Raw genomic sequence first — 25,983 nt, 5'->3', positions numbered from 1 at the left:
ATACTATTACTCTAGACTGATGATATGACTGAGGAGTCAAAAAAATTTACTCATGAGTCAAAAAAGGTGTCCCTGCTACAGAGCAGCATGCTAACCCTGCCTGGCTCAAGAACAGAGCTGGGGGAGAGTGCTAAGATGTCCAATCGTTGTCTGAAATCAGAAACAAAAGTGTTTTTTTTTTTGTTTGTTTGCTTGTTTTTTAAGTGAGTCTGCTTATTTTAAATGCAAACATGATACAGGTATTCTAGCTACTTTAAGCCTCTATACACAGAGAGAATCAAGTCCACGTGTGAATTAATAGTTTCCCTCATTCTAACTCAACAGATGCAGGTTTGGGGAAGGTGAGGAGAACTAAAAAAAAAAAAAAAAAGTAGTTTTAGCCAAGGGGTATCCCTCCTCTTTGGCAAAGCCTGGCATAGTGCACTGACTTGAGCACATTGTGGTGTGATTATGCCACTGCAGGGTTGTATTTCCTCCTTACCTCCTCTGCTAACGGTGTGGCTACATCCAGTCCTGGAAAGAAAAACTCTCCCCAAAGCCGTTACACTAACCTACCTGCCTAAGTGTTTCCCTGTGGCAGACAGGCAAGTAGCAAATCCATCATAAAAAAAAGCAAACCCACTAAAAGACACCTGGTACTTCATCTGAGTTGTTGTTTCTCTCACATTTAACAATTGTGGCTGCACCCAGAGAAAAGCCCATGACATTGAGTGAACTCCACGTTCCACACAAATGAAGTTCCCAGTTACTCCTCTGCACAGTGCTCTGCAGAAAATAGCCAGCATTAGAGCACACTGCCTAATGCATCTTAGATCTTTTTCAAGTTAAATTTCATTCCTGTGAAGAGTGATTTTTGAGACAAACTACCTTTCTACTCAAAAAACAAGTGAATACATCAGCAAAAAATATTTTGATATTTAGATGTAAATATAGAGGTGACAACTCTGCAGATCATCCTCTAGGTGCAACTAAAACCCGCTGAGCAGATGTTTATCTGAATGCTTCCTTACAAGAGAAGTAACAGAATTTAACTTAAGATACAGTACGACAGCTCTGCCTCTGCATGTCAGTTTCCTCAGCCTAAACTTCACAGAAAGCTTCACTAAAGATTGCTAGTTGCTACTGTAAAAGCAAGTGCATTATCAGCATCCTTTAAATAAAAGTTTTGTGAAACAGCTCATTAAGCTGTAATTTCCACTTAGCACTCCCTCCCTCTCTTCTCCCCCCTTGCTGTGGCTGTTGGGGACTGCACTTGTGCTGGCGTCAGCTGAAGGGAAGTCAGCATTGCCAACTACTGCTGTTATTCATAGGGCACATCCCCTTTGTAAAGGCAGGGGAAGAGGACAGCTCTGCTTCTGCTTCCTTGGGGGTGGGCGGAAGGCAGTCAGTCACAGCCACGTCCCGCTCTTACCACACAAGTCTTTTTGTTTGTTTTTTTAAAAAATACGAATATGGTATTTGAACAAAAATTGACCTTGATGCACTTGGACACCAGCCACTACATTTAAACTGTTTACTTTAAATCATTAACAGTTATGAATATTTAAACTAGCGTGCACACACCCTTCTGGGCTTTGTCCCACTACTGCATCATCTGAAAGCATCAGTCACAGATTTTATCCTGAATAGGGAAGTGCTAGTTGGATCCAAATGCTTCCAACACTATACCTTGGTTTCCATGGGTAGTTGATCTTGATGTACAAAGCAAGGAAGGAAACAAATGTGCTCCAACCAGGCCAGCAACATGTCAACCACCAATGGACAAGTTCCCAGGCCATTTATTAATTTCTCAGGTGCAAGCTGCAATAAGATTAAGGCCCTGTCACAGGTATTTAGGTATCTTTAATATCCCACAAATTACCAGGAATCAAGTACTGAAATGTCTAAGTTTTTAGTTAAAAGTGACTTGGCATGGCCACAAGATTAGCTTTCCCATTTTCTACTAAGTGAATATAAGACATTGAGGAGGGACACCTGTACAATATATTGATTAGGAATACACTAACTAGTTTAAAAAAAGAAAAAGCCAACAAACTCAAGCATGAAGGATGGGACGGGTACATAAAAATTATTATGAAGTTCAACCAAGGCTATCTAAACAGCATAAACAGCTTCAGAAAGGTTGTACAGTACTATATAGACAAAAAGACACGCTCTACGTTCATACTCATTGGAATAGTTAATAGTCCTGTGAGCTGAGGTTTTGCTTAACAGTAAGACAGACAGACTTCTTTTTTTGGTCATCTGGCAAATGTGAGATACCGTGCATGAAATGAAAACGTCCGTTTTCTGAGTCAGCGAGGTGAAGTTTCAGTTGCGCCTTGTCAAATACTTGATCTTTATCATGCCTGACTCTTGCAAGTGCTTAAAGCTGCATGTGGGTATATGGCAAGGAAAAAAGTCTGAATATTTCATGTCTTGAAGTGAAGCTGTGTTTTCAGAAGGATACTTATGGTCAAAGCTATACCATAGCCTGAAGAGCCAAGCACTTTCCTGCTTTGTTCTGTTCCTTCTTTCAGAATCTGGGCCATCCTAAAAATAAGATAAAAGCATATTCATTATTATGGGGAGGGAAAAAAAAAGAAGTCATACATTCCAGTCATTCACATTATAATGGCCTATGCAAAGCCAAATGACTTCAGTACTGTACAGAGACTGCAGGAGAAAACTATTTAGAGACTTATACTGATGTTACTTTCCTTAGAAAGACCAGAAATGACTGTGCAGAGAACAAGCAGGCTCTCTTCATTATCCTCAAGTTACCTTAATAAACTCCCTGCCACCAAGTTACCTTAAGCCTTAAAGTTTACCTATTACTGCACTAACTATGTGATAAGGAAAGAAGTTCAAAACTGAGAAATAAGCCTCACTGATATCCTGTCCCCCACCCTGTCAAACAAATGAACTGAGACAGTCCAGACTGATTCATTTTCATTACTCAGCTGGCTTCCTTAACTCTAGCAGTATTTTATGTTTTCCCTTAAGCCTACTGCATCCTTGAAAGAACAAGAGAATTTACTAGACCTGATAAATTCTTGCAAACCTGATTAAACACATCAGGCTTATAAGAAATATGCTTAACAGGGAATCCGCATAAAAATCACAATTGAGGAAGGTTATGCAAATTTCCTAAGTGCTAGATCACAGCAGCCCTCAGAAGTGCTAACAGTTAAATATAGTCCCTTCACTAGCTGTGCTGCATGTCATCACACCAGCTGGTCTGCAGCTGCATTTGTGGTTTTTTTTTTTTTTTTTTTTTTTTACACTTTTGTTACTTTTTTTTTCTTGGACAGAGACCAAAGTTAAACCCAGGAAAACAGATGATGCGAAAACGCCTTGCATGAATCATCTTCCAGCAGTGTTCTTTTCCAGCAGTTTTGATAGAATTGCCCTGTGTACCTCCCATCTGCAAAAAAAACCCTATGATTCACCAAGAGTTAAACCACAGTACACATTCATTTTTCCCCCCTGCCCCATCCCAAACAATGTATTTTCTTTAACTGTGACTCGCAGCCAGTCTTGGCTTTGTGAAAGACAGAGGAATCCAAAGGGAACTGACTAATGGATTCCAGTAGGAATGTAATACACAGCTAAAGAGGGAAACAAATGGGTAATTGCTTTATGTTTACATGGGAAAAAAACAAACAAGTTATTTCCACCCCGACACTGAATGAGAACAGAATACTCATGTTCTGGCTGTGGCTATTTCCTGTTAAAACAATTTCTCAAATACTGACAAGCTCAGTCTGAAAGTCATCTTACCCTGATACCGCTTCCTAACCTTGGTTTTATGCCATAACTGTGGCCTTCATTGTAGATGGTGTTTTGAAGGCTGGCCTTCTGGTTGCTTCCAGATAGACACAAAATCTATAGAATAGATACAAAATCTACAGGAATCTATTATGTGCTGGACCCAGGCTTCTACAAAGAACACAGAAATGCCTAATTCAGTTTCTGCAATGAAATAAATGCTTCCTGAGCAGGTAAGCATCTGCAGAACCTGTCACAAACAGGAAAAGAAAAACAACAAGAAAACCACCACACCTACACAAGGCAGGAGACCACTAATAAAGATGATCCCAAACGGAGTAACAGCCAGCCTGAACACCAGCATCATACAACTTGGGGTTTACAAGACAAAGCTCACATGTTTGTGCGCTGTTCATCCTCTGGCTTCAGTCATCTTATTTCCTGCCATTCAACCTCACTTTCCTCTAGCAGATTCCTACATAACTAATCAGTCACGCTACTGAACGATTACTGTCAAGCAGTACACTGTCTGGGAGAGTGTAAACTAAGGTCTGAACAGAGGAACCTGTGATGAAAATGTCCTCGCACAGAGGAAGCTCCCAGTTAAACCTCAGGAAATGTTTTCTTTCCAGACCTTTCACTCCTCCTGTGAATTCACTCAATTTACAGATGAGGAAAACTGAAGTTTCTGGTACAGACAACATTCTTTCAGTAATCTTGTTTGCACATAACATATTGCATGGAAAAAAAAAGCAACTCAGACTGTTACTGATTCATAGAATGCTGCGCTGGAGATTCACAGCAAGTTTGTTGAAGATGATAATTTTCCAATACTCCTTTTGCCTCAAGGGTAGGTAGTTAAGGCAAGATCCAACCAGGCTGTAATATGGCATACAGGAGTTGAAGTCTGATTAGCAAACTTAATCTTTGATTCAAATCAAGTCCAAAGGCCAAAATTTGCTATCAACTACTGGACAGAAACCACGATGATTATCTGTGTGTCAGTCTAAGGGAGGACCATTCGTGTTGTAGAATGTTAAAAGTAAGCATGTTGGGTGGTGGGTGAGGGAAGAGGAAAGCACATTGTTATAGATTGTGTTAGTAGCTTTGGGAAGAGTTCTGATGCCTTATATTTACACATACACACACCAAAATTTGAAATGCAGAGAGACGCTGCGGTGTTATACCCAACAACACAATGTTTTTGGTGGGTGTTACTTGAACGCTATAAAGTAAAATGCATTATCGATCTGCCAGCTAAGACAGAAAGCTTTCACCGATGCATGTAGCTTCTGCAGTTCTTTACCATCCTACGTTATAAAATAAGATCAGCCTAATAGAGAAGTTATGTAATTACTTACTCCTTGTAAGACTTGAAAGCTGTCATTAGTAGGTGGAGGATCCTGATCTGGGTCAACCCCAACCCTACAGAAACATTAGGAAAACAAAGCAAGTGGTGTTACTGAGGATTGCAAATGCTGTAAGTTTGGCAGAACGCATTTTAAAAGCACTTTAAGCATCCAGCAAAGCTGCATTCAGAGAGATAAGAATAGTTTGAGGAAGAGCTGTCCATTATTCCCATGCGGTTACATAGGAACAAACAGGATGCTTTTTCACTTAAGCAGCAACTACTACCTGCAGATAACAGCTTTAACTCTACCTCAGCATCAGCTTTAACTGCTTACCTTTGTTGCCAACTCTTTTAGGACACTGGCAAATACTATTTTTGACCTAAACAGGTGTATTGTAGGTGACATCCTCTTCAGCAGAGAAGATTCCTCATGTCCAGCAGCAGGAAACCAGAGACTAAGGATAAGTCCAGCCTAAATATTTGACATGGCAAATAACTTTGAGCTATTCTCAGGCCTATCTCACAGCTAATATACTATTAAGAAAGCAGAAACAAAACCCATACACACGCACCATTTTAAGGCACTGACAGTGCAAAGCAACAAAAATACTTTATGAAGGTTTGTAATGTTAGTTCCTGCAAATTTTTTTCACCTTACACAAAACAGCCACGACGCATTAGCAGGCGGTCTGTCTAGTGCAGCCTCTCATCTGAGGAAGGGTCATTATAGTAAGATGGTGGATGACTACTCTCTTTTGCATAGGTAGCAGGCATCTTACTACTGGACCATCCTTTCACATAGCCCTCCTATCCAAGACAGGTATTTAATCTGACCCTTTTAATTATGTTCACGTTTTTCTGATCCGTTGTTAAGATTAGACTTGTCTAGCCTCAAATCCGATTCATGTCTCAATCTCTGGTGGTTTAAGTTCTGCAATGAAGTACAACCTCATGTGTAAGGCAAGATTGTCAGTGTCAAACTGTTGCATTTGTTGTGTAGAAAAATGCATGAACTAAAAAACATTGCCTGAAACGGCTCACATTTATTCACTCCCCTCCAGGAAGGGACTGAGCTGTTCTAGTATCATTTATTTTTACTTAGACTGTGTCAGCTATTTCTAGCCACAGTGTCTATGCAACCTCCCTTCTGAGACAGGATAACCAGAAACCAACAGAACATTGCAGGTAAGACCATATCATTTGTGTATCCAGGGGATGCATGCTTGTGTAAGGCAAACAGCGATCCACACATGACTTACCATCAGACACAGAAGATTGCATTGATTAAACTAAAAAGAACACCATTAAACAGCATACAGGGCTGATAGGAAATTAAAAAAAAAAAAAGTAGGCATTGAACTCAATGTTTAAATCATCCTTGTGGACTCAAGGCTTCACAGAACTTAATGTAGTTCAGAGAAAATCCAGGAGGTCGCTCTAAGACAGTCTGCAATATCCTCACATTGAACTAGTGCTGACTAGCTACTGCTAATCCAACTCCTCTGCTTTGATTTTTCCTGTCTTTTCTTTCTTCATCCCTTTGCTTTTCCTTTCATAGCAAAGAAACAGAGAGAATCATCTTAACCCTTAGGCACATTTGGCCTGGGATTTCATTGGCACTGACCAGCCTCAAAGACTAAAAAGCTTTGCAAATTTAACACTAGACAGATGGGAGTACTGGTCAGATAGACTGAGTACTGGATTGTAACACATGCCAGAATTAAATGCCACACACAAGAGCCTGGAAAGGTTACAAGGGCTTACACATTACTGCTTAGGCTATTGCTAAGCAGTGAAGAGATAAGAAGGATTTTCTACAGACAAACAAATCAGTTATCTGATGAGGCCTCACTCAAAGTTGACAAGCAACATCAGGAAACAGACTCAATATGGCCATATACAAGATTGCACATTCCTTCATAAATAAAAACAATAAAAGATTTGTGGCTTTTCTCACTCCAGCTACACATCAGGGAGGCTCAATGCACTACGAACATCCACCATGCTCGACTTACTAGCGACTGGCAATATAAATGGTGAGTTCACAAAACTTGTTCCAGAAGACAAACGTATCTCTAATACCCAAAATAGTTTTAACTCCCTGTGCTACGCATTCACTTTACATTGTACAAAAACAAACAATTCAGAACATCTCAGGTTTTATTTGATAAGGTTGTGCGTTTGATTTTGCAGACTTTTTAACTTCCCCAGGGCAGTGGAATGGGGCTTAGGGGACCAGAGCAGGATGACCATACTGGTCAGTGAAAAGTCACAATACATTACAGGCCAGGTTCACTGACTTCCTGAATAAGAAAAACACTGTTCTATATTAAAACGTTTCAGCTTTCAAGAAATAAAAATAAGACAAGTTCTTACTACATAAGTTTCTTTCAATACTGAAATAATGCAAATACAGACTCACATTTTTAACATTTTCCAAAGTTATTCTTCAGAGTAATTTATATTTGAGTGTTTCTAATGAATTCCTTTTCTTTAAGCCACCTTTTTTTTTTAATTTATTGTTTCAAAGCTTATCCCTCAGTTCAGTTTAACACCAAATACAAAAAGTAGTTGTGGGAATTCAAAATAGTAATCTATCTTTCAACCAGTGTAGAGTATATTTTATCTGCTGTACTAGAGTGAAGTGGATAGAAAATATATATTATTCATAACAAGTCTGTCTAATCAAGTTTCAAGGTACATACACCCAGCTCTAACGACAAGCATGGTTTCTGTAGGCCCTGCACCCCCCCAGTTTCTAACAAAGTCCCCTGGACCAGCACTGTTTAACATCTTTGTCAGTAACATGGGCAGTGGGACTGAGTGCACCCTCAGCAAGTTTGCCAGTGACACCAAGCTGTGTGGTGCAGTCAACACGCTGGAGGGAAGGGATGCCATCCAGAGGGACCTGGGCAGGCCTGAGAGGTGGGCCTGTGCAAACCTCATGAAGTTCAACAAGTCCAAGTGCAAGGTCCTGCACCTGGGCCAGGGCAATCCCAAGCACAAATGGAGGCTGGGCAGAGAATGACTGAGAACAACTCTGAGGAGAAGGACCTGGGGGATACTGGTAGACGAGAAGCTCAACATGAGCCAGCAGTGCGCGCTTACAGCCCAGAAAGCCAACCATATCCTGGGCTGCATCAAAAGCAGTGTGGCCAGCAGGGCGAGGGAGGAGGTAGAGTGTGGGTTATTTGTCTGTAACAGTTCTAGAAGCCACCAGCTGGAGAAGTCTAGGATTCTGTGTTCTCCACCCCTACTAGCATCTTCCTACAAAGCATTCTGTCAACCCTTGCTTTTAAAAATAGATCCCAAGGAGGCTGGGCTAAATCATCCACAGAAGTCCTTCTCACCTGAACAGCTGTATGACAATTCCATGGAGTGCCTAAGACCATCTGCGTGATTGTGATCCTGTGATCCTTATCCATAACTTCTCAGCTTTCAAGTCCTCACAGGCCAGAGACACTAGTTTTGCTTCATTTTTTACCCATACACAAGAGTTAAAGGTATTTTTTGTTTTGTTGGTTTTGTCTTTAAGCTGAAGACAATGAATGATCCACACTCTCCCAGCTCACAAGAAGAGAACTAATTCAGAAGTGAGGAGTATCTACGGCACTGCAAAAGAGGAGATGCAGCAATGGCATGCCATAGAACAGAAAAAGAGCGCACAGTGTTATAAAGATGAAGAAAGCCAAGCACCAGGTTAGTTCGGTATCAGGGAAAGCAGCTCAGTGTCACCTGAAATACAGCCCGCGGCTTTCACTCATCTCTTCCACCGATGGAACACGGTCACCAACTCTGGTACAGCACAAGAATGGAATGTGAGTAACAAAACGCTCATGAGATGATAGCTTTACAAAGCTGCCTAGCAAAAACAAAACAAAAAAACCTACCCAACCAAAAAAGGCAAGACATACAAGAACAAGAATGGCAGAACAATGACAAAGTGACAAAAATCATAGAAATTAACAAAAGCAGCCCTTAGTGATTGAGTTGTCGAATAATATTCTTCATTTGTTCAGATTCAGGCTAGAAAAGACACCTGCATTCATGACAGGCTACCACTCTTGTATAAGTTATATTCAACAGCTCTTAAGAGAACTGCTACGTGTAGACAGAACTCAAAGACATGCTCCCAGTACCTCAGACCTGTGCACTTTCTAAAAGAAAGTGATAAAATAAAGTCAAGATTGAAAACTATGTATATATGAAAGAGGCTATCATCACTTCCTAGTTTCAGAGTCAAATACAACTGCTAATACATACATAAATCACTCAATTGGTTTAATTAACAGTTAACTAGCAACCTTCAACATAATACTTCAGACACTGTTTTTACTCCTTACTTTGCCTTTTTCTACTGTACTTAAAAACAAGTGAAAGCATGCTTAGTTTCTAGTACTTTCAATGTAAATTCCTTAGCAGTTTGTGTTCCCCCCCCTCCCCATTTCTCCATTAAGGTATGTTACGTGAATTATACACTGCCCATATGAAATAAAAGCCTAGATTACCACAAATCCACAGCAGCTTCACTTTACAAAGAACAAGTATGCTTCCTGATTGCAAGCTTACATGTTTAAGAATCAAATATTTAAGGCAATAGCTTGTACTACAAAGAACACGCACTGATCTAATCCTTTAAGGCTGAGGCAAATAGTGGACTTCAGACAGATTTATTTTTTGGACTGTTAGTTCAATAGCTCGCTCTCATGCCAACGTATACTACAGGTCAGAACACTCTGCTTCGAAAGGCCAGCGCTGAGAAAGCTCTGTATATGTAGCAAAAACTAAAATGAAAACTGTCCAATAGCTTCCCTTTATGACTTTTCTCTTTGTTGTGTCTTTGCCAAGCTAATATACTGAAGTTTTCCCAGATGTCTATAATGAGTACAGCATTTTTGGAAAATTTTAGCTATTTTGGAAGAGTCCAACTGTTTCTCAGAAGGTGGCTGAGGAAGAAGGCAATTTCCACCCCAGTATTGAAAAAATATAAAAGCACTGATCACTAAAAAACCCTAGAACTAGGTAAGCTACTACAGAGGTTGTTTTTAGGGTACTTTCAGGGATTCCTTTACCTGACCTAACCAAGATAATGGCTCTTGAAACCGCCCACAGAGGCTTGTCACAGCTTGGCAGATAAACCCGTAACACCCCATTTGCTCTAAATACATCAACCCAGCTCCTGGGGGTCTTTCCCACACTCACTCTCTCTGTAAGGAATTGCCATGTTTAAGAGCACAAGAACAGATATTATAAAGCATCTCCCATGCTTACACCCAGACATCCAAAAGAGGAAGCAATCCCTCTCCTACCAAGTAGATAGCCCAGAGTACCAGTTCAGCAAGGGTGGAGATCTGAAGGCTGTCCTGTACCTCCATTACGAGATTCTTGACTGATGAAAAGAAACTAGAGATTGGAGGCAAGAGAATAGGAGAAACCAAACATGAAGACTGGAGAAAACAGCACAGAAAGATATGGCAAAATAAAAAAGCCCACAATAGAGGGAAAGGCACAATGCCTGCTGCGTGGGCAGAAGAAAGCAGCTAGAAGTCAGGCTTAGAAAATGATAAACCAAATGAAAGATCTAAATTGCAGAAAAATGGAAACAGGCAGCAAAGGAGAAGGATATGACCTCTGATCAAACATTCCCCACACCAGCCCTGGATATAACAAGGTTGGATTCTGGCATCAACACTCACTTCTTGTCATTGCAGCACACGGAGGCATGGTATTTAAGAAATGCACATTATACCCAGCAACTAATAGCTGGATCACCCTGGATGATTTAATATAATCTAACCTGAGACTGACATCAAGCTGTTTTACCACCACCCCAGAGAGCTGCTATGTGAACTATCTACCTATACGAGAGTTAGTATTTCCAGATTTTTTTTTTCAGTTTGCTTGATGAGGAAAAAAACAAAACACTAGATAAAAAGCTAAGAAGAATATAATTGCGAAGTCATATAGAAGGCGATAAAAATTTAACTTATCATCATCCAGCCAACCTTTAACTTTTCTCTAGAAAGATAATGAAAGTATATTAAATCAAAAGATATAATTCTCATGTTTAAGATTTACAAAGACTGATTAGTATAATTGAAATTACTTCATTAAAATACACATACATTTGAAACAGCTTATGATGGAGAAGCAGGCATTAATTTACCTGCTGCTTGATTCAAAATGAAAAGAACCAGGTCAAATCCTACTGAACAGTGGCAAATATTTTTCAACACAAATGCTAGAAGCTCTTTTTTTTTTTTTTTCCTTCCTGTGACAAATAAATGAAACAACAAGTCAGCTACTTTTCAGAAGAGGAACTTTGCCAGTAGTTTTGATTTATAGGGCTAATTTGCTGAAAGCATTACAGCTTCATGCAGGAAGTTGTTTCATCATTTTAGTCTCAAAGGAAGACACTTTCATTTCTAAAATTCAAGTAATGCTTTAATTTCTACAAAAAAAAGCAAATCTAGTGCTAGAAAAACATTACCGTTTATGATTCACATACATGAATGTTTCACAGCCAAGACAGCCAACAAGTTCAAATATATGACATCATGGCTTTAATGCTAGTTTCTGGTGTTAACTTTTAAGCTTGCTTAGCATTAAGTGGCAGAAACCAACAGCATCTGAAGATCCCGTTCTTTTTGCTTGGATTTTGATGCCATTGTGCCACTTTCCCAACCAGTTAAGCAGTAAACTCAAACTAAGTCTCCACTGCAAACTGTAGGTCCTTTGCTTGGTTGTACATTTTAATCCTGACCACTGGACACTGGTAATACACCCTATTCTTAAACATACCCAATCTTCTGAGCAAGACATTCAGAACAGAGCACAGTGAGGAACAGGGCATTTTCGCCTATTTTCCTCCTTATGCTGTTTTGTACTTTATCAACACTTATTCTTCATGTTAGCCTCCCCCTCCCTAATCTACTTTTCATTTGAAATATTTCACATCATGGATGAGAAGGGATGACCAGAAGAACCAAGCATGCATACAATCATCATTCAATTAACAGGCACTTGCCTTAGCCTCTGAGCCACAGCAAAGCAATTCTGGATCTTTGCATAGGGCACTGCCCCATGTACGCACACTATGGATGTAGTAGTACCAAGCCAGGCTGAACGTCTTGGCTGGAGTCAGCTCTCTGGTACTGTTCTACTTACATGGTGTGGGTTAACCTTAAATAAGATCCCTTCCTGTTCATGCCTTCCTTAGCTACCCAGTAACTGCTGTGAACTTCACATGAGACCTGGGCTTGTAAGAGTCCACAAAAATCCTAACGTTTAAGTCCAACACACAAATGGCATTAGTTTCCTATTTCCCTTCGTTTACTTACTCTAGGAAACAACCAGCCTTCTATCTTTTATTCTCCCTTCTGCTAAATGAAGCTATACAGAAGCAGCACTTATTTCCAGCCTCTTGTGGTGCAATCTAATGGGTAAGTGCCAGGGCTCAGAAAGCATCCAAAGAAAGTGCTGTGTCAGCAGTATGCACCGCAGCTGCGTGAGGCACTGAGACAGAAGAGCATCTTCATCTCCTCCTGCCTACCTCCTCCACTGCGTGGAAAGGAATGGAGGAAAGCAGCACACTTCTAAAATTCAGCTGGAAACTAATCTGTCTCTGTCTTCTCTCTGTAAGGTCAGACAGGTCTTCTTGATTTCCTGCAGAAAGGGTTTTGTCTCAACAGACTGTACTTTACCAGAAACAAGTTTCCAACTCATCAGCTGCACACGGCTGCCACCTCCTGGTACAAATCTGAATTCGCCCCTAAAAAGTGCAGCCTCACTGACCAACACAGCAGCGCCCATCAAGGCAGCCGTATGCAGACCCAAACAGTTCTCTAAAGTACTTCCGTAGAGTTCCCTTTTCTACATGATATCCTTCTCTTAATGGGGATGCTAACCATTTGTTTTCTGTCAACTATGCCAAACAAGTGACTGTAAAAATTCCTACTTACTAGCAAGCGTGCGTAGGTCTTCCAAAACAAAACAGCTAAACGCTCAAGACCGTGGTTCAGCTCACTGTTGGCAGCTACTCTCCAGAGGTGGTATCATAGGCACTTCTCAGTGCTTCCAGCTTTTCTGCCTTGTTGGCCACGGTAATGATTTTTGCAAGTACAGCTTACCCAAAAGGCAAGCCTGGAACGGATATGGCATTGGCCTTTTCTACCTTCAGGGACTGCTCCTGAACCAAGCCCATGGAACCTCATTGAACCTGACTAGACCTGTTAAAGGAGTCAGTGCATCTTCTTAGGTACTTCCACAGACTGCTTACTGGGCTAGACTGTATTAAAAGGCAACAAAAAACACCACACCAAGTTACCTCAGCTAGTCTCCAGTTGGCCAGGAGCTAGGACACACGCCAGAATTCAGTCCTGTCCTACTGCTGATGGCTGAAGGAGCCTTGTGGCAGAGGTAATGCTCAAATTTCACCTCAGCAAATGAACGGCTGCAGGCAGATCTTGGCAGATTTCTTACCTGCACAGTGCATGCCAGAACTCATGCCCTTTGTACACCATCCTCCAGACAGCCTATTACGTACACTGCTGGTTATGCAGACACTGACTGCTTGGCTTGCCGAGGTGTGTAAGTACAGTTGTTCCTTATATATCACTACTGACTACAAATCTGCGTCATTGCCAGAGGTGCCTAGTGGAAAGCTGCATGTGGCACCTATTCCAGGCATCTTGTTTAGAGTTATTAAATAGCTTTCACTTGGGAGTGGAAACCACTCAGGCTAGGCTTAGAAATAACGTTATGATGGTGTATCTCATGTTCATTAATGACAACTGCATTGGAATTGTTTTATTGACTTTGAGACCAGGTATTGCATAACCTGTTACTGGCAACATGACCTTCAGAGACATTGGGTACATGGAAGCAATGCCTTTTTATGGTATGCTAACCAAACATCTGGAACTTGCATTTAAACACAGTTGTAAAGGACAAAAATTGATTTGTGTGGCACAAGAAAAAAGAAGCCAGGATTTTCAATGTGTGCTGTTAGAGTTGAAATATTGTAAATCACTGTTGTAATACCTCTCAGGCTGGAAGCATTTGACATCAGATACAGCTGATATGTTCTTGGTACAGAGTGGTTCAACTCTGCTCAAGTGCATATCCATATTGACAGGATGTCAGCCAGTCAGTCTGACAACACAGTTTTGGTAAGCTCACCCTGTAACTCCAAAACTTGCTGTTGACATTGTCCTATCGGATATTTTGGCTTTAGCTACTTTCAGTAATAGGAGTCTCAGGCATTTCTGAGCATCCTATCCATCCCTTTTTTTTTTTTTCCAACCTAGAAAGCACCTGCTACCTATTGCCACAAGAAGTTTACTGAAGTTTTCCAAAAAACAGCAATACTCCTTGAGAATGGTTAATTCTTCCAAAGACTGGAACTGTTTTCTTTACCCAAGATTGTATCGTGCTAGGATAGGAAAAAAACAATGGTAGACAAATTCTGATTAGCACAACTAGAATGCAAGACAAAGTAAGCTTTCAAGGACCAAACAGCACACATAATTTACATATGAAAAAATGCACTGGATTGTTTATATAGTGTGCTTGTATTAATTCCACTCTATTTCCCTTCCCTCCCCACAACAACAGCCAAAGCTTTTTCAGAATGAAAAGCATATGTAGTCTTTAACAAAGTTTGATTCATGATTATCTAGGACTTCTGTTGATAAGTAGCTTCAAACATGAATATACTTGCAGCCCTGAAGTACCAAGTATTGGCCCAGATTTACAGACAAATGGTTATACTCATGCTGCTCACCATTTTCATAGGTCTCATCAAAACAGAAGAAACACACCAAGAAGACCTAGCAAGCTCCCATTTATCACAGTTGTAAGGTAACATCAAGTTTGTTTGGATAAGTGTTTGAAGTGCATTTTTAGCACTAAAGGCTTCATCTAACTTGATAAAGAGAACAGGGTCATTACCTAGAGCCAGAAGGCAGAGAAAAATCTAATAGGACAAGAAGTCAATATGGTACTAGATAGGCTAATTGGCTATTTCTTTCTTTTCAGTACGGGGGCTACTGTACCATGCAATGCTATCCCATATCCTACAGGGCTGACAAGGATCAGGTGCCTAATCACAGAGCATCAGGGAGCTGAATCCCTGCAGCAGCCTGTGCATTTTCTTTACCTGCCTGCACTAACACCTTCCTCTATATAGGAGAGCGTTCTAAACACCCAGAACACCTCTAGCAAGCATCAAACAAGTTCTGTAGGACTTCTCAAATTGCCACCTGAAAAGGGAGTTTTCCCCAGCATACAGTCACATACTGACCTGATGTTCAGCCACGACAGCATGGGAGTTGTACCTCCACCGACAATCCACACAGTGAAAAAGACTATGAGGAGGGTTGTTGAGAACATCATTTGGTGCGAGTAGGTAGCAGTATCTCGTATGGCCAGAGCAAAGGCCATGGCTCCCCTGAGACCTATGCAAAAGAATGAAATAGCAGAGCTTCAGAAGTGTGCAATCATGCCTATTCATAATATGGAATCTTTCCTTGCTCCCTCCCTGCCACACAGGCTCAGAGTAACAGGCAGAAAACATGGGGCTCAGCCTGTTCTCAGGTGAGTTTCAGTTATCTCAGTTTCCCTGGTAAATTATACTCTGGGATGTTTTAAAGCATGATTTGCCCTGGTGGTTTTATGTGGCTTACAGAAGACACGACAAGGAGTAGCTATTTCCAGAAATTAAGAGGAAAGAAGTGCAGAAACAGACAAGGTGTGGACAACAGCAAAATATATTTTGGAAAACAAGCAGCTCCCTGAACCTAAATGAAAACACACTTTTCTGTTCGATTCCATAACCAAAGCTTAAGTTATTGATATGGAATTGTTATCTCCTGGAAAAATATGTTAGTTAAGAACATGCTTACAGGCAGAACGTATTGCTTCCCCTCTCCCACAGATTAAGAAATTCCTCTAACAAGGGCAAGCAACTGGCCACCTGCAAACTTATTTAGGAGGGGAGTCACCAAACAGCTCTAGAGGGAAGGGAGCTCTAGAGGTCATCTAGTCCAACCCCCTGTTTATGCAGGGCTAACTATCGCCAATTGCCCAGGATCACGTTCAGACAGCTTTTGAAAGATCTGAAAGGAAGGAGACCCTGCAACCTCTGGACAACCTGTGCCAGTGTTTTGTCACCTGCAGAGCAAAGAAGTGCTTCCTGGTATTCAGAGTCTACCTCCCATGTTTCACTTTGTGCCCATTGCCTCTGGTCCTGGCACTGGGCACCACTGGAAATAGCCTGACTCCATCATGTCAAGTAAAGGAGTTTAAATAAATTATATTTTTTTTTTTTCAATTAAGTAGGAGAAGTCACCCTTAAATGTCTCAATTCTGTTTCTGCACAACACGCAGATTGTCTCACCTAGAACTGACTTACTGGAAGAAATACATCCCAATTCCCCCATCACCTTCAGATGCTCAACACTTCAAATGAAAATACTCCATTCGCAACATAAGGTGACTGTGGGCTGCCAGCAGCTGGCAATTCAAGATGTCACTTCTCAGACATGATACTTCATGTACAAGTTTAAAGATACATGAGGGCATGCTGTGATTTTTAAGTCTTCTGTTCAAAAAACCTACATATGCATTATAAAAGCAGGCGATGGATCTATAAACATCTTATGATTTAAAGAGTATTATTGGTTTACCAAACATTTTTGCTCTTTTACCTGAAAACATCATCATGTGCTGAAAGTTCCAGCTGATCTTATGCCTTCTGCCCAGATTCAGCAAGAAAGACAGAGGGTAGATGTGCGCAGCTCTGCCCAAAAATATCGCAACCTGTTCACAGCTGAGGGTTAAGGATTTCACTTTCCTGGGGTGTGCACACTCAGGTACCTGGCTCTAATATGAACCTTCTGTTTTAATAGGAAATTTACATAAAGTGTTCATGTTATCCCTGTCTATGTAAAACAGACTTTCACCAATTACGTGCATAGAGAACTCACAGCACAGATTACAACCTTTAACTAATATACTCACTTTTTTTTTTTTAAGGCACAGTGAAATTACACCTAGTATTAAGGCTACCAGCTGTACAAATGAAGACTTAATATCACATCTTAAACAACTATCACCAACATCTGATTGTGCATTTTAGACCAACAGAAATGCAGCCCCAGTGCAGAAGGAAAGCCAACACAAAAGACCAGCAAGTGGCCTCTCCATTATTGCTCCTGCAGAGGCACGATCTTCTACGGGCTGGCAGGAATTTAAGAGTTCACAAAAACTACAAAGATGAATCCAAAAACAATTGCCAGCACTATAATGAGGTTCGAAAAGTATTTTTAAAAGGAACTGCCTCAAGAAGAAATACATGACAGTAAGTGGTAAGCTCTTTCCAACCTGTAACGTGGTTCCAGTACATAACCAGAAAGCTGAATACACGCTCCACCAACTCAGGAACACTTTGGTACGAAATAGAGTGATAAGCTGAAATCCTGTAACACACCGACACAATCAGAAATTAACTGAACACTGTTCATTTGCTACTGGGATAGCAACATGAGAAAAGTGAAACAGCTCTCTTACAGAAAAGTAGAGAAGAACTCTAGATATGTCCGGGTTGTTGCCATACCTAAATATGGATTTAAAACAACACAGCTTGCAGAAAGTTATGTCTACAAGAAACTAAGATTTTGATTGTTACTTTCTACAAAAAAGTTCGTGTAATTACTACATTTTTATAGCAATCCTTTTGGGAACTGCAGAAATCATTAGCCATCCTAACCAACATATGCAGGAAGAATGACCAGGATTTTGCTAGTGACACTGAGGCTTTAGCTCTGCCTTTGCAGTCCAGCCTTTTTCAATAGATCCTGATGTCTGTATAATTCCTCAGCCCCCTACCCACAAGGTGTTAATTCAATGGGGAAGGGCCAAGGCAAAATGTGAGCGCTAATACCCTTTGTCTTCCTCAAAGGTCACTCAAGAGGCAACAAAGGTTAGGTATGGTAACAGAAAGAGTAACAGGTAGGAAGAAAATGGAACAATAGAAAAACTGAAAAGAAGCATAGACTGATAGCGTAGCCCAGACAGAGAACAGAAGGCTATAGCAAAAACGAAAGACTGCAACACTTAGCACACCAAAGAGACAACTATCCTATCCATATCTTCATCCAATGGCCATAGGGCTCTGGAACACTTTTTAGTTCAGAAGAACAGATAGGAGGACGGAGGAGAATTCTTCACTTCTCTGAAACAATGAAAATGGCCAAATAAAGACCTATGTGATAAAACAGATGAGAGAAAACAAAGTAAGAAAAAAAGAAAAGTATATTCTGTATTAGGCCATCTTTATTTTTTTACTGGGTTTTATCTCCATGGCAGATAGCCCTACTCCTGCAGCAGGCAGGGAGGCAACAAGACAGGAAGATCCGTCTCCATTGTTTCATTCATGTAATTGCTCTGGATTTTCAAACACCCAGTAAACCACGAAGGAATAGGTATATAGGCTATTTCAAGTTGGACAGGGGAAGAGAAGAATCTAACGGCTCCCAACTAATCTGAGTGATACTACCACCAAAGTGCTCTGTTCTGAGGCAGCTGAGAGCCAGTTGCTAAGTCAGCCAGGAATGAGGGGAACTGGATACCCACCTCCAACACCAGCACCTCTCAGCACTGTGTTCCCTTCGTGTCATGGTCTGCACCACAGCTCGGTGCCTGCCTCCTCCATCACCTAAAAAGCTACCTCCACCTTTAAAATATTGCTTAATCAGTTTGCCCACAGTCCCTTTTATTTACTTGAAGTTCATTTGCTTTGTTCAAGGGACAGCTGGAAGTGAAGAGGAAAAAAGTCCTTTTTAGGTCCCAAAAGTTTGGATACAACAGCATTACAAGCACTGCTTGGCATCTCTAGCCAAGGCATACAATAATCATTTTTTTATGCTGTCCTCCCTCCCCATCCCAACAGAACTTGACAAGAAGCTTGTCAAACTTGACAAGTTTTTCTTTTGGATCAGACTGTACAAAAAAACAGTGATAAGGAAGAAGTTTAGGTGCTCATAACCTCATCTCTACCTTATTTGTCCAAGTATCTTTTGGAATCTGATTCACAAAGCTATTATCCCATTTATATGGACTGAAAGCCACACAATGCTTCCACTTAAGTTGTCAACATCTCCACAGCAAAGATTGTGAAAGAGCAGAGGGATAAACAGCTATTACTTCACTTTTTTCAGGTTATTGTCAAGAATCAAAGAGATTTTGTGTTAATATGTATTAATTCAGTGTCACGGAGTGGTAGTCTTCTAAATGTCTTTCTATCAAAGACAATCGAAGTTATACCATGCAAATCCTCCTTAAAGGCACTATGCTTTGCTTTCACAAAGCCTTCCAGCATTAAGCACTTTAAATCAATTGGAGGAATGAGAAAACAGACTACACTTCAGGAATTTGGAAGTCCAGAAAGACGTAGATGCATTTCAGCTCATACCCACACCATCACACATGCTTAACCTGCATGATGCAATATAATTTCTTCAGTTTTAAGGTCTGGAGCAGAATAACAGCTTCGAGTCTTCCTTCCCCAAAAGGCACAGATTAATACTTGATGTAGTTTCACTGAACAACAGCCCAACCCAGGCATTTCTTCTCCCATACCGCTCTATCCCTCATTTCCCTGCTCTCTTCCACTCCACAGAGTGTTAGATTCAATCTAGTGTAATTTTTCTAGGTGGGCAAGGTGTACGTTTGGGATGAGAAGGGAGCAGATAAAAATTAGACTCCTGAATATCATCTGGAGAAAACACTGCATTGGCGAACCACTCCTCTTCACCAAGAATTCCCTGGTATCATCATCCATCAGCTTACCTTTAGATTAAATGTTTCTCCATACCTGAAAAGTAGGTGCTCATACTTCTTAAGAAACTGACTCAGTTTGCCTATGCTGATAAAGATATGCAGCATGCTGCTTTCCCTTCCTGCTGATACCGAAGTTTCTGAGCTAGGAAGGAAGTTTCCAAATCTGATGTTAAAAGCTCCACTGCTATGACTACATGGAGTAAAGCACATTCGTTCATTTATATATTGAATTCACACAAATTTTAGTACTTGCTCAGGTGCAAAGCCAACAACTTTGTGGCACAGAGTCCTTAGGACTTTGATGTAAGGGTTAATGACAGACTTTCTCGGAATTCTTGTTCCTGCAAGACATCAGGAAAACTCCAAGTCAACACCATCATTTACTTAGTAAAGCCAGACACCAACAGCCTTCAGGCACACAGGATAATACAGAAGCCTCAAACTGAAAAAGGATACAAAAGCTCCAATGATGAAAACTGGACTGAATATGTGTTTCTGGAAAGTAAACAGTGCCAAACCCATATAAGAAAATATGAAGTTCTCAGCCAGGAAGTGCAATACCTCAAATAGCTATGGGGAAAAAAACAGACAAACAACACAATAACATGTTAAAGGCCGAGCAATAAAGACACTTTTCAAAAAAATAATAAAGAAAGAAGTACACAATACTACAGCAATAGAATGAACAAGAGGAAGAAGAATCTTGCCTGCTTGGTGCGACTTCTTGATTCGACTGACAAGTTATTGTATGTATAATGTGCCTGGGTAATACCACAAAACAGGACGGCCACCACACCTGCAAACAGAATTACATGCAAGCATCAGTCTGTTTACTACGTAAGCACAAGATATTCTCCCTTTTCAAGTTCTGTTAAACTTAGACATCATCCTTAACCCTGGGATTTTATGAAACTCATTTTCAAGCCAAGGATTAGGCAAGGCACAGGGGGGCAGAAGCATGTGAAACAAATCCATGCTGTTCCTAAAAGCTTTTGCTGCACAGCAAATTGCACCATCAGTGGTATTGTGCAGGACAAAAAAAGCTTTAAGTGCTAAACTCATGTTCCTTATAGGAAGGTTTCAATGAGAAGGTGGATACATGGCTGCTAAGACAGACAGGAGTTCTCTTAGTATACCTGAAGCCACAACTCACCAGTAAATCCACAAGCTTCTGCTAGCAGGAAGGTGCTCCAGGACATCAAGAAGAAGAGAGCCGTTTCCAGCAGGGGGAAGCAGTGCAACTTGGTAAACTTCGTCACGTTAAGTCATTTGTTAAGGGATCCAAAATAAGAAACTCACCAGTCCTTTGGCTTCTCTGTACCCAATATTTGTGAAAAGTGCTGTTGTGTGTTAACACCTAATGCTGGTCTGAGAACAAAACACTATTTGCTGAAAAACATCACTTTCATCACATCAAGACAAACTTCAGAATCAAGGTCTCCCCTCATAAGTCATTAATTTTGGATATTTGTGCTGCATATCCACAGCATAACTGTGGCTCCACCTCTGTGACCTAAGAGCTTATTCAATGCCATATTTCCCTGCAAAGCACCAGCAGGGAAGGCATGTATACTTGGTGTTCTTTTTACTGTTCTTCTTTCATTTTATTTTTAAATAAACATATGTACACAAGTCACCTTTAAATAAATCATAAACTACATTCAGAAGTGCTTCATTACAGGGCTGTTCTTGACTACAGGAACCCTAGGATGAAGTAGATCTGTCAGAATTTTTCTGCTCAGATTTGTTGACAAGGTCTTTCAGCAAGTTTAGCTACTTCTGTACTTGTGAGGCAAAGCAGATATCCTGCCTACAACAAAATGTATTGCTTCTTGTGTTGATGTGCTTTAGAGGACAAGCCAGCTCAACCACAGCAGCTCAGCTTTTCAATGGGAAGAAGTTTTATCTTCCAGATGAGAGTAAAACTTGAGTAATGTCAAACACACTGAATTAACAGGTTGGATAGCTACTGAAAGAGTGGGACAGATTTCAGTAGTCTTAAATCTAGCTCTCCACATACTGCAGAATATTTGTTCACCTGTCTATGGACCTTTTTCCCCTACAGTCAGTACTCTGGCAGCAAGTAAACAGCACAGCTTACTAAATCCCAAGTGCAGACAGCTATGCACAACTGCACTGGATGTTACAGAAAGAAACCATGTGCTAGTAAGAGTGGTGGAGAAATCCTTGGTCTTTCTAAAGGCTGATGACTAGCACAGTCTTCTCTGAAATCCAAGCAGAAGGAGAGCAAGAGACCAGCACGGACACCTGAAACAGCAACAAGCTGGTAGCACTCCCTGCCCATACGTAGGAAGCCAGTACCTTGACAGACACATCAAGGCTGCACCACCACCCACCACTCCTCTCCATGCATAACACAGCTGCAACCAGGGCTCTCTGCAGCATTACACAATCAAACCTAATGGCAACACAGCTGCTTGAGAAGTCACAGTTCAGTATGTGATAGGGATGCTAAAAACAACGAGGAGCACCCCTTTCACAAGGCAATTCACAGGCTCTGGGAGGTGTGGGGCTCAGCACTCCTTGTGACTCTGGCAAGAAGCACTCAGTTGGCCTAGAAAACCCAGTGGAAGCAGTCTCCTGCAGGCTTTACCACAGAATTCAGTGTTCACAGCAAGCCACAAGTGATTAACACCAGAGGCAAACAGCTAACAGCATTTCAGGGGAAGTTTGGCTAGCACAAAGCACTCCCGAGCCCAGCTACCTGCTCCCCACCCACACCACTACTTCTTGGTGGCCTTCTGAGCTAGGGAAGAGCCCTCATCAGATCTGATTCCTCATTTCTAGTCTCTTCTGGCAGCTTTGTGAAACAAACTCTTTATTCCTCTTGTTATACTGTAAGCAACCATACCAAAACATTTTAGTAAATCCAAAATGAAAACCTCTGCTCATCATTCTGGAGGAAGAGGATGGTGAAAGAAGAGTAAAGAAAATCCTTTTATTATTTCATATAGTAATAGACCAAATTGAAGTACTACTTCAAATTAAGTTATTTTCTTTCTTAACTTGAACATTAAGGCAAAGAGTTTTCTTTCTTAATTCCTCAGGTACAATATTCTGCTTCACTTCATTCCAGCCAGGCAGATCCTACAATTTAGAAAGGGAATACCAAGTGGTACAATATATTAATGTTATAAAAAATAACCAGACAGTGAGGCCAGGACAGTTTGCTGAAAGCCAGAACAAGTCTGCATATATTATCTGCGTTATATTTGCAAACCAAGTGTTCTCTCTGTTTTCAAAAGACAATGAATGACCACATGAACTCCCTTTGCTGGTACAGGTACAGCTGTAGGTACTTCACAGCCACGGCAGTGCTACAGAACATTGCTTGGGAATAAGGTCCTATTAACTTCATTCACAACTTAAGTTATGGGCTCTAATTAGCTAAGAGTAGTAAAATGCGCATTTACAGTTTGCTTGTAGAGTATTACAAGATGTTAAGTATTCCTCCCCTCAAGATAATTAAAATGGTATAATTAAGCAAAAGTTTATGTATTTTTATGCATTTATTTTTAAACCAGAGGCTGTCTTGTGAACAGTATAGCACTGTCCTGAGCACATGCATTAGAAACAGCAAGAACCAACTGCTGCTTTAGATCATGATTTTACAAAATGGATCCAAATGTATTCCGGCTGTAATTAGAAGCTAGCCAGAAAGCCAAAAACCACAGCAACAGCACTCGATCAGCCAGAGCTATAGATGGCTGGTAGCTTAAAAGCCAGGCTAAGAATCATCGTTCTGGGTCACACTGATTGTAGAACAGTGGAGCTTGAAGACCAAACACTACAGCGTCACAGCACATCTTCCCCTCATATCTGAAGGGTTTCCATTATGCAGGGTACAATGAGGCAAACCTGAGCAGTGTATTTATAACAAGATACAGTTCAGACATTATTGCTTAAGATCAAGAGTCACAGGTTCATGGATTATTGTAAAAAATATCACATTCTACCCCTTCTAGGCCAGTTTTCAGAAGTCTAGGCTGATCAAAGCAAGGTGGGATGTGTAAAAATACCATTATCCTAGCCAGTCCGAAAGCAAAGAGTTTGATTTTTTTTTCCCCTTTCCTAGGGAAACATCACAATTTCTGGTGCAGATCAGACTTAAGATTTACTGCCCAAGCCTAAAGCAAAACGCACACAGATTGCTCCCTGAGTGCCTCAGAGCTCTGATCAAATAGACAAAGCTTCAAGAGAGCAGGACAGGTCAAGCAAAGCACATAATGTTATCATGTTAACTCTGGTAGAGATACTCTTATCCAAGCCGCATGATACAAGATTTCCAGCAGAAAGGTTAAATGCAGAACTCAGAAAGAACCCATTACGGTCAGAAATAGCTATTAAGGATTTTGCTGAAGACAGAACAAAACACCAGTTATCCTATGAGATGTCTTTCAAGCTTATATAATAAAAACTTTTGTAATTCCTAAAAAGAAACTGAACATTAGGACGTGTCTCCCCCTTGACTTTAAATCTTTTGGCAGTACAATGCATGCAGCAACATCACTAAAACTTCTAATGCGGCCACAGTTACACCAGAAAAAGGGGATTTCTATGGATACCTATATGCCTTTCTATAGACAGAGGTCACATGAATGCTGGTCACATCTTCACAATCAGATTAAAACAAGCTTGAATCACCGTTGCTACTGCTGGAAATAGGTGAGCTCCGTTAGCATGTGAATATGGCATCTTATCTGCAAAAGCTAAACATGAAAAAGGATATCAGAGCTGTCACTACTCCTGTCACTGCTCCCATCATGAAAGAACCACTGAATATTCCCAGGAAAACACCAACCGACTTGAAAAATGCTGCTGCATCGAAAGCGTGGGTATTTTCACCTGTTGGCTGGTAGGCAACTATCGATCTAGGAACAGAGTAACACAATGACAAGTTAGATGTGGCATCAGAAAGGTCTTACTCTAACAGCATCACCTAAACAGCAGAAAAGACAAACCCATACTGAAGGCAAACTTGACTTTTCTGTGCTTGTTATGCATGAGGTATCTTGGCAAACGCTTGTAATATTTAGTAATTCAGTTCAAGATGATACACTTAAATTTAAAATAGCACGTCTAAAATAAATGCTTTTTCTGAGAAAAATACCTAAAACGATTAAGTAATTTCAGAACAGAATTTCAGGTAGTTACTTACGAAGATAATACAATGGCAACAGCGTCATTCAACACGCTCTCCCCAAACAGAAGGGCATAGAGATCAACATCAGCATGCAGCTCATTAAATATTGCTAGCACGGTAACTACAGAAAGAGGAAAAAAAAGAAAAAACATTGGCTGACTTCAGGAACAACTGTGAGTTGTGACAGCCTAGACTTTCCAGTTTGACTTAAGCAACAAAACCCAGAATTGAAGTACAGGATCAAAATCAAACTGGGAAACAGACCAGCTACATTTATCTACAGGTAACTTCACCATCAGTTTTAACGCAGCTCCATTAGGAAGGGGCTCTGTAGCCCTCCCATCTGCATAGTGTTTATAGCAAAGTCCCCCATGATCAAGGGGCATGGTGCAGATGAAACTTCCACCAAAAACAAACAAACAAAAAACCCTTCAGCAAAACATTCTGCAGCCCTTGCTACTTTTAAAGGCTGCATGGCTTGTTGACATGGCTTTATTATTTCAGTCATAGTGCTAATAGCTGTAAGTGTTCCCCAAAGCATGCACTATGCCACAGGAGTGTAAAATTGTGTAAAATTTGAAATGGGCAAGACCGCTAAATATTTATATCAGCCTTTTCACAAACACTTCAGTCTGACATGAGAGAACGATTTTGAAGATGTTCCCATATATGAGCTTCAAAAAAATCACATGGTACTTTTTGCATAAAGACCAAAATCATGTGCAACCACGAGCTGTTCAGAGCTCAGCTCAGTCACAGGAGCTACTTCCGATTTTTATACCAACCACCACTGAGGACATCACACGACCTGTTTTAAACGTCAGGCTTCATACTTCAACACTCCCTTCCCTGTCCCTTCACACACACCAGCTCTCCA

The 25,983-nt window shown here is 40.7% G+C and overlaps 1 protein-coding gene across 6 annotated transcripts in view; it reads right to left on the bottom strand.

Moving 5' to 3' along the window:
- SLC9A7 (solute carrier family 9 member A7) overlaps positions 1 to 25,983 on the bottom strand; it is a 66,867-nt gene that overhangs the window by 7,604 nt on the left and 33,280 nt on the right. For 3 of the 6 annotated variants that reach the window (XM_040535168.1, XM_040535185.1, XM_040535193.1), the window contains exons 6-15: positions 25,122 to 25,227; positions 24,693 to 24,834; positions 21,096 to 21,201; positions 20,650 to 20,738; positions 20,399 to 20,512; positions 16,810 to 16,921; positions 15,405 to 15,558; positions 8,837 to 8,896; positions 5,112 to 5,175; positions 2,450 to 2,532 (exon numbers count right to left, since the gene is read on the bottom strand). In XM_040535168.1, the coding sequence (XP_040391102.1) occupies positions 2,450 to 2,532; positions 5,112 to 5,175; positions 8,837 to 8,896; positions 15,405 to 15,558; positions 16,810 to 16,921; positions 20,399 to 20,512; positions 20,650 to 20,738; positions 21,096 to 21,201; positions 24,693 to 24,834; positions 25,122 to 25,227 (1,030 nt within the window). The remainder of the gene's footprint in view (positions 1 to 2,449; positions 2,533 to 5,111; positions 5,176 to 8,836; positions 8,897 to 15,404; positions 15,559 to 16,809; positions 16,922 to 20,398; positions 20,513 to 20,649; positions 20,739 to 21,095; positions 21,202 to 24,692; positions 24,835 to 25,121; positions 25,228 to 25,983) is intronic. The other 3 variants (XM_040535176.1, XM_040535203.1, XM_040535210.1) reach the window with 3 other exon arrangements.

Source organism: Cygnus olor, chromosome 1 (genome assembly GCF_009769625.2).
Source record: "Cygnus olor isolate bCygOlo1 chromosome 1, bCygOlo1.pri.v2, whole genome shotgun sequence".
NCBI classification, from domain to species: Eukaryota; Metazoa; Chordata; class Aves; order Anseriformes; family Anatidae; genus Cygnus; species Cygnus olor.
Note: the sequence above shows the minus strand (reverse complement) of the source record. Positions and strands in the feature narration are given on the sequence as shown.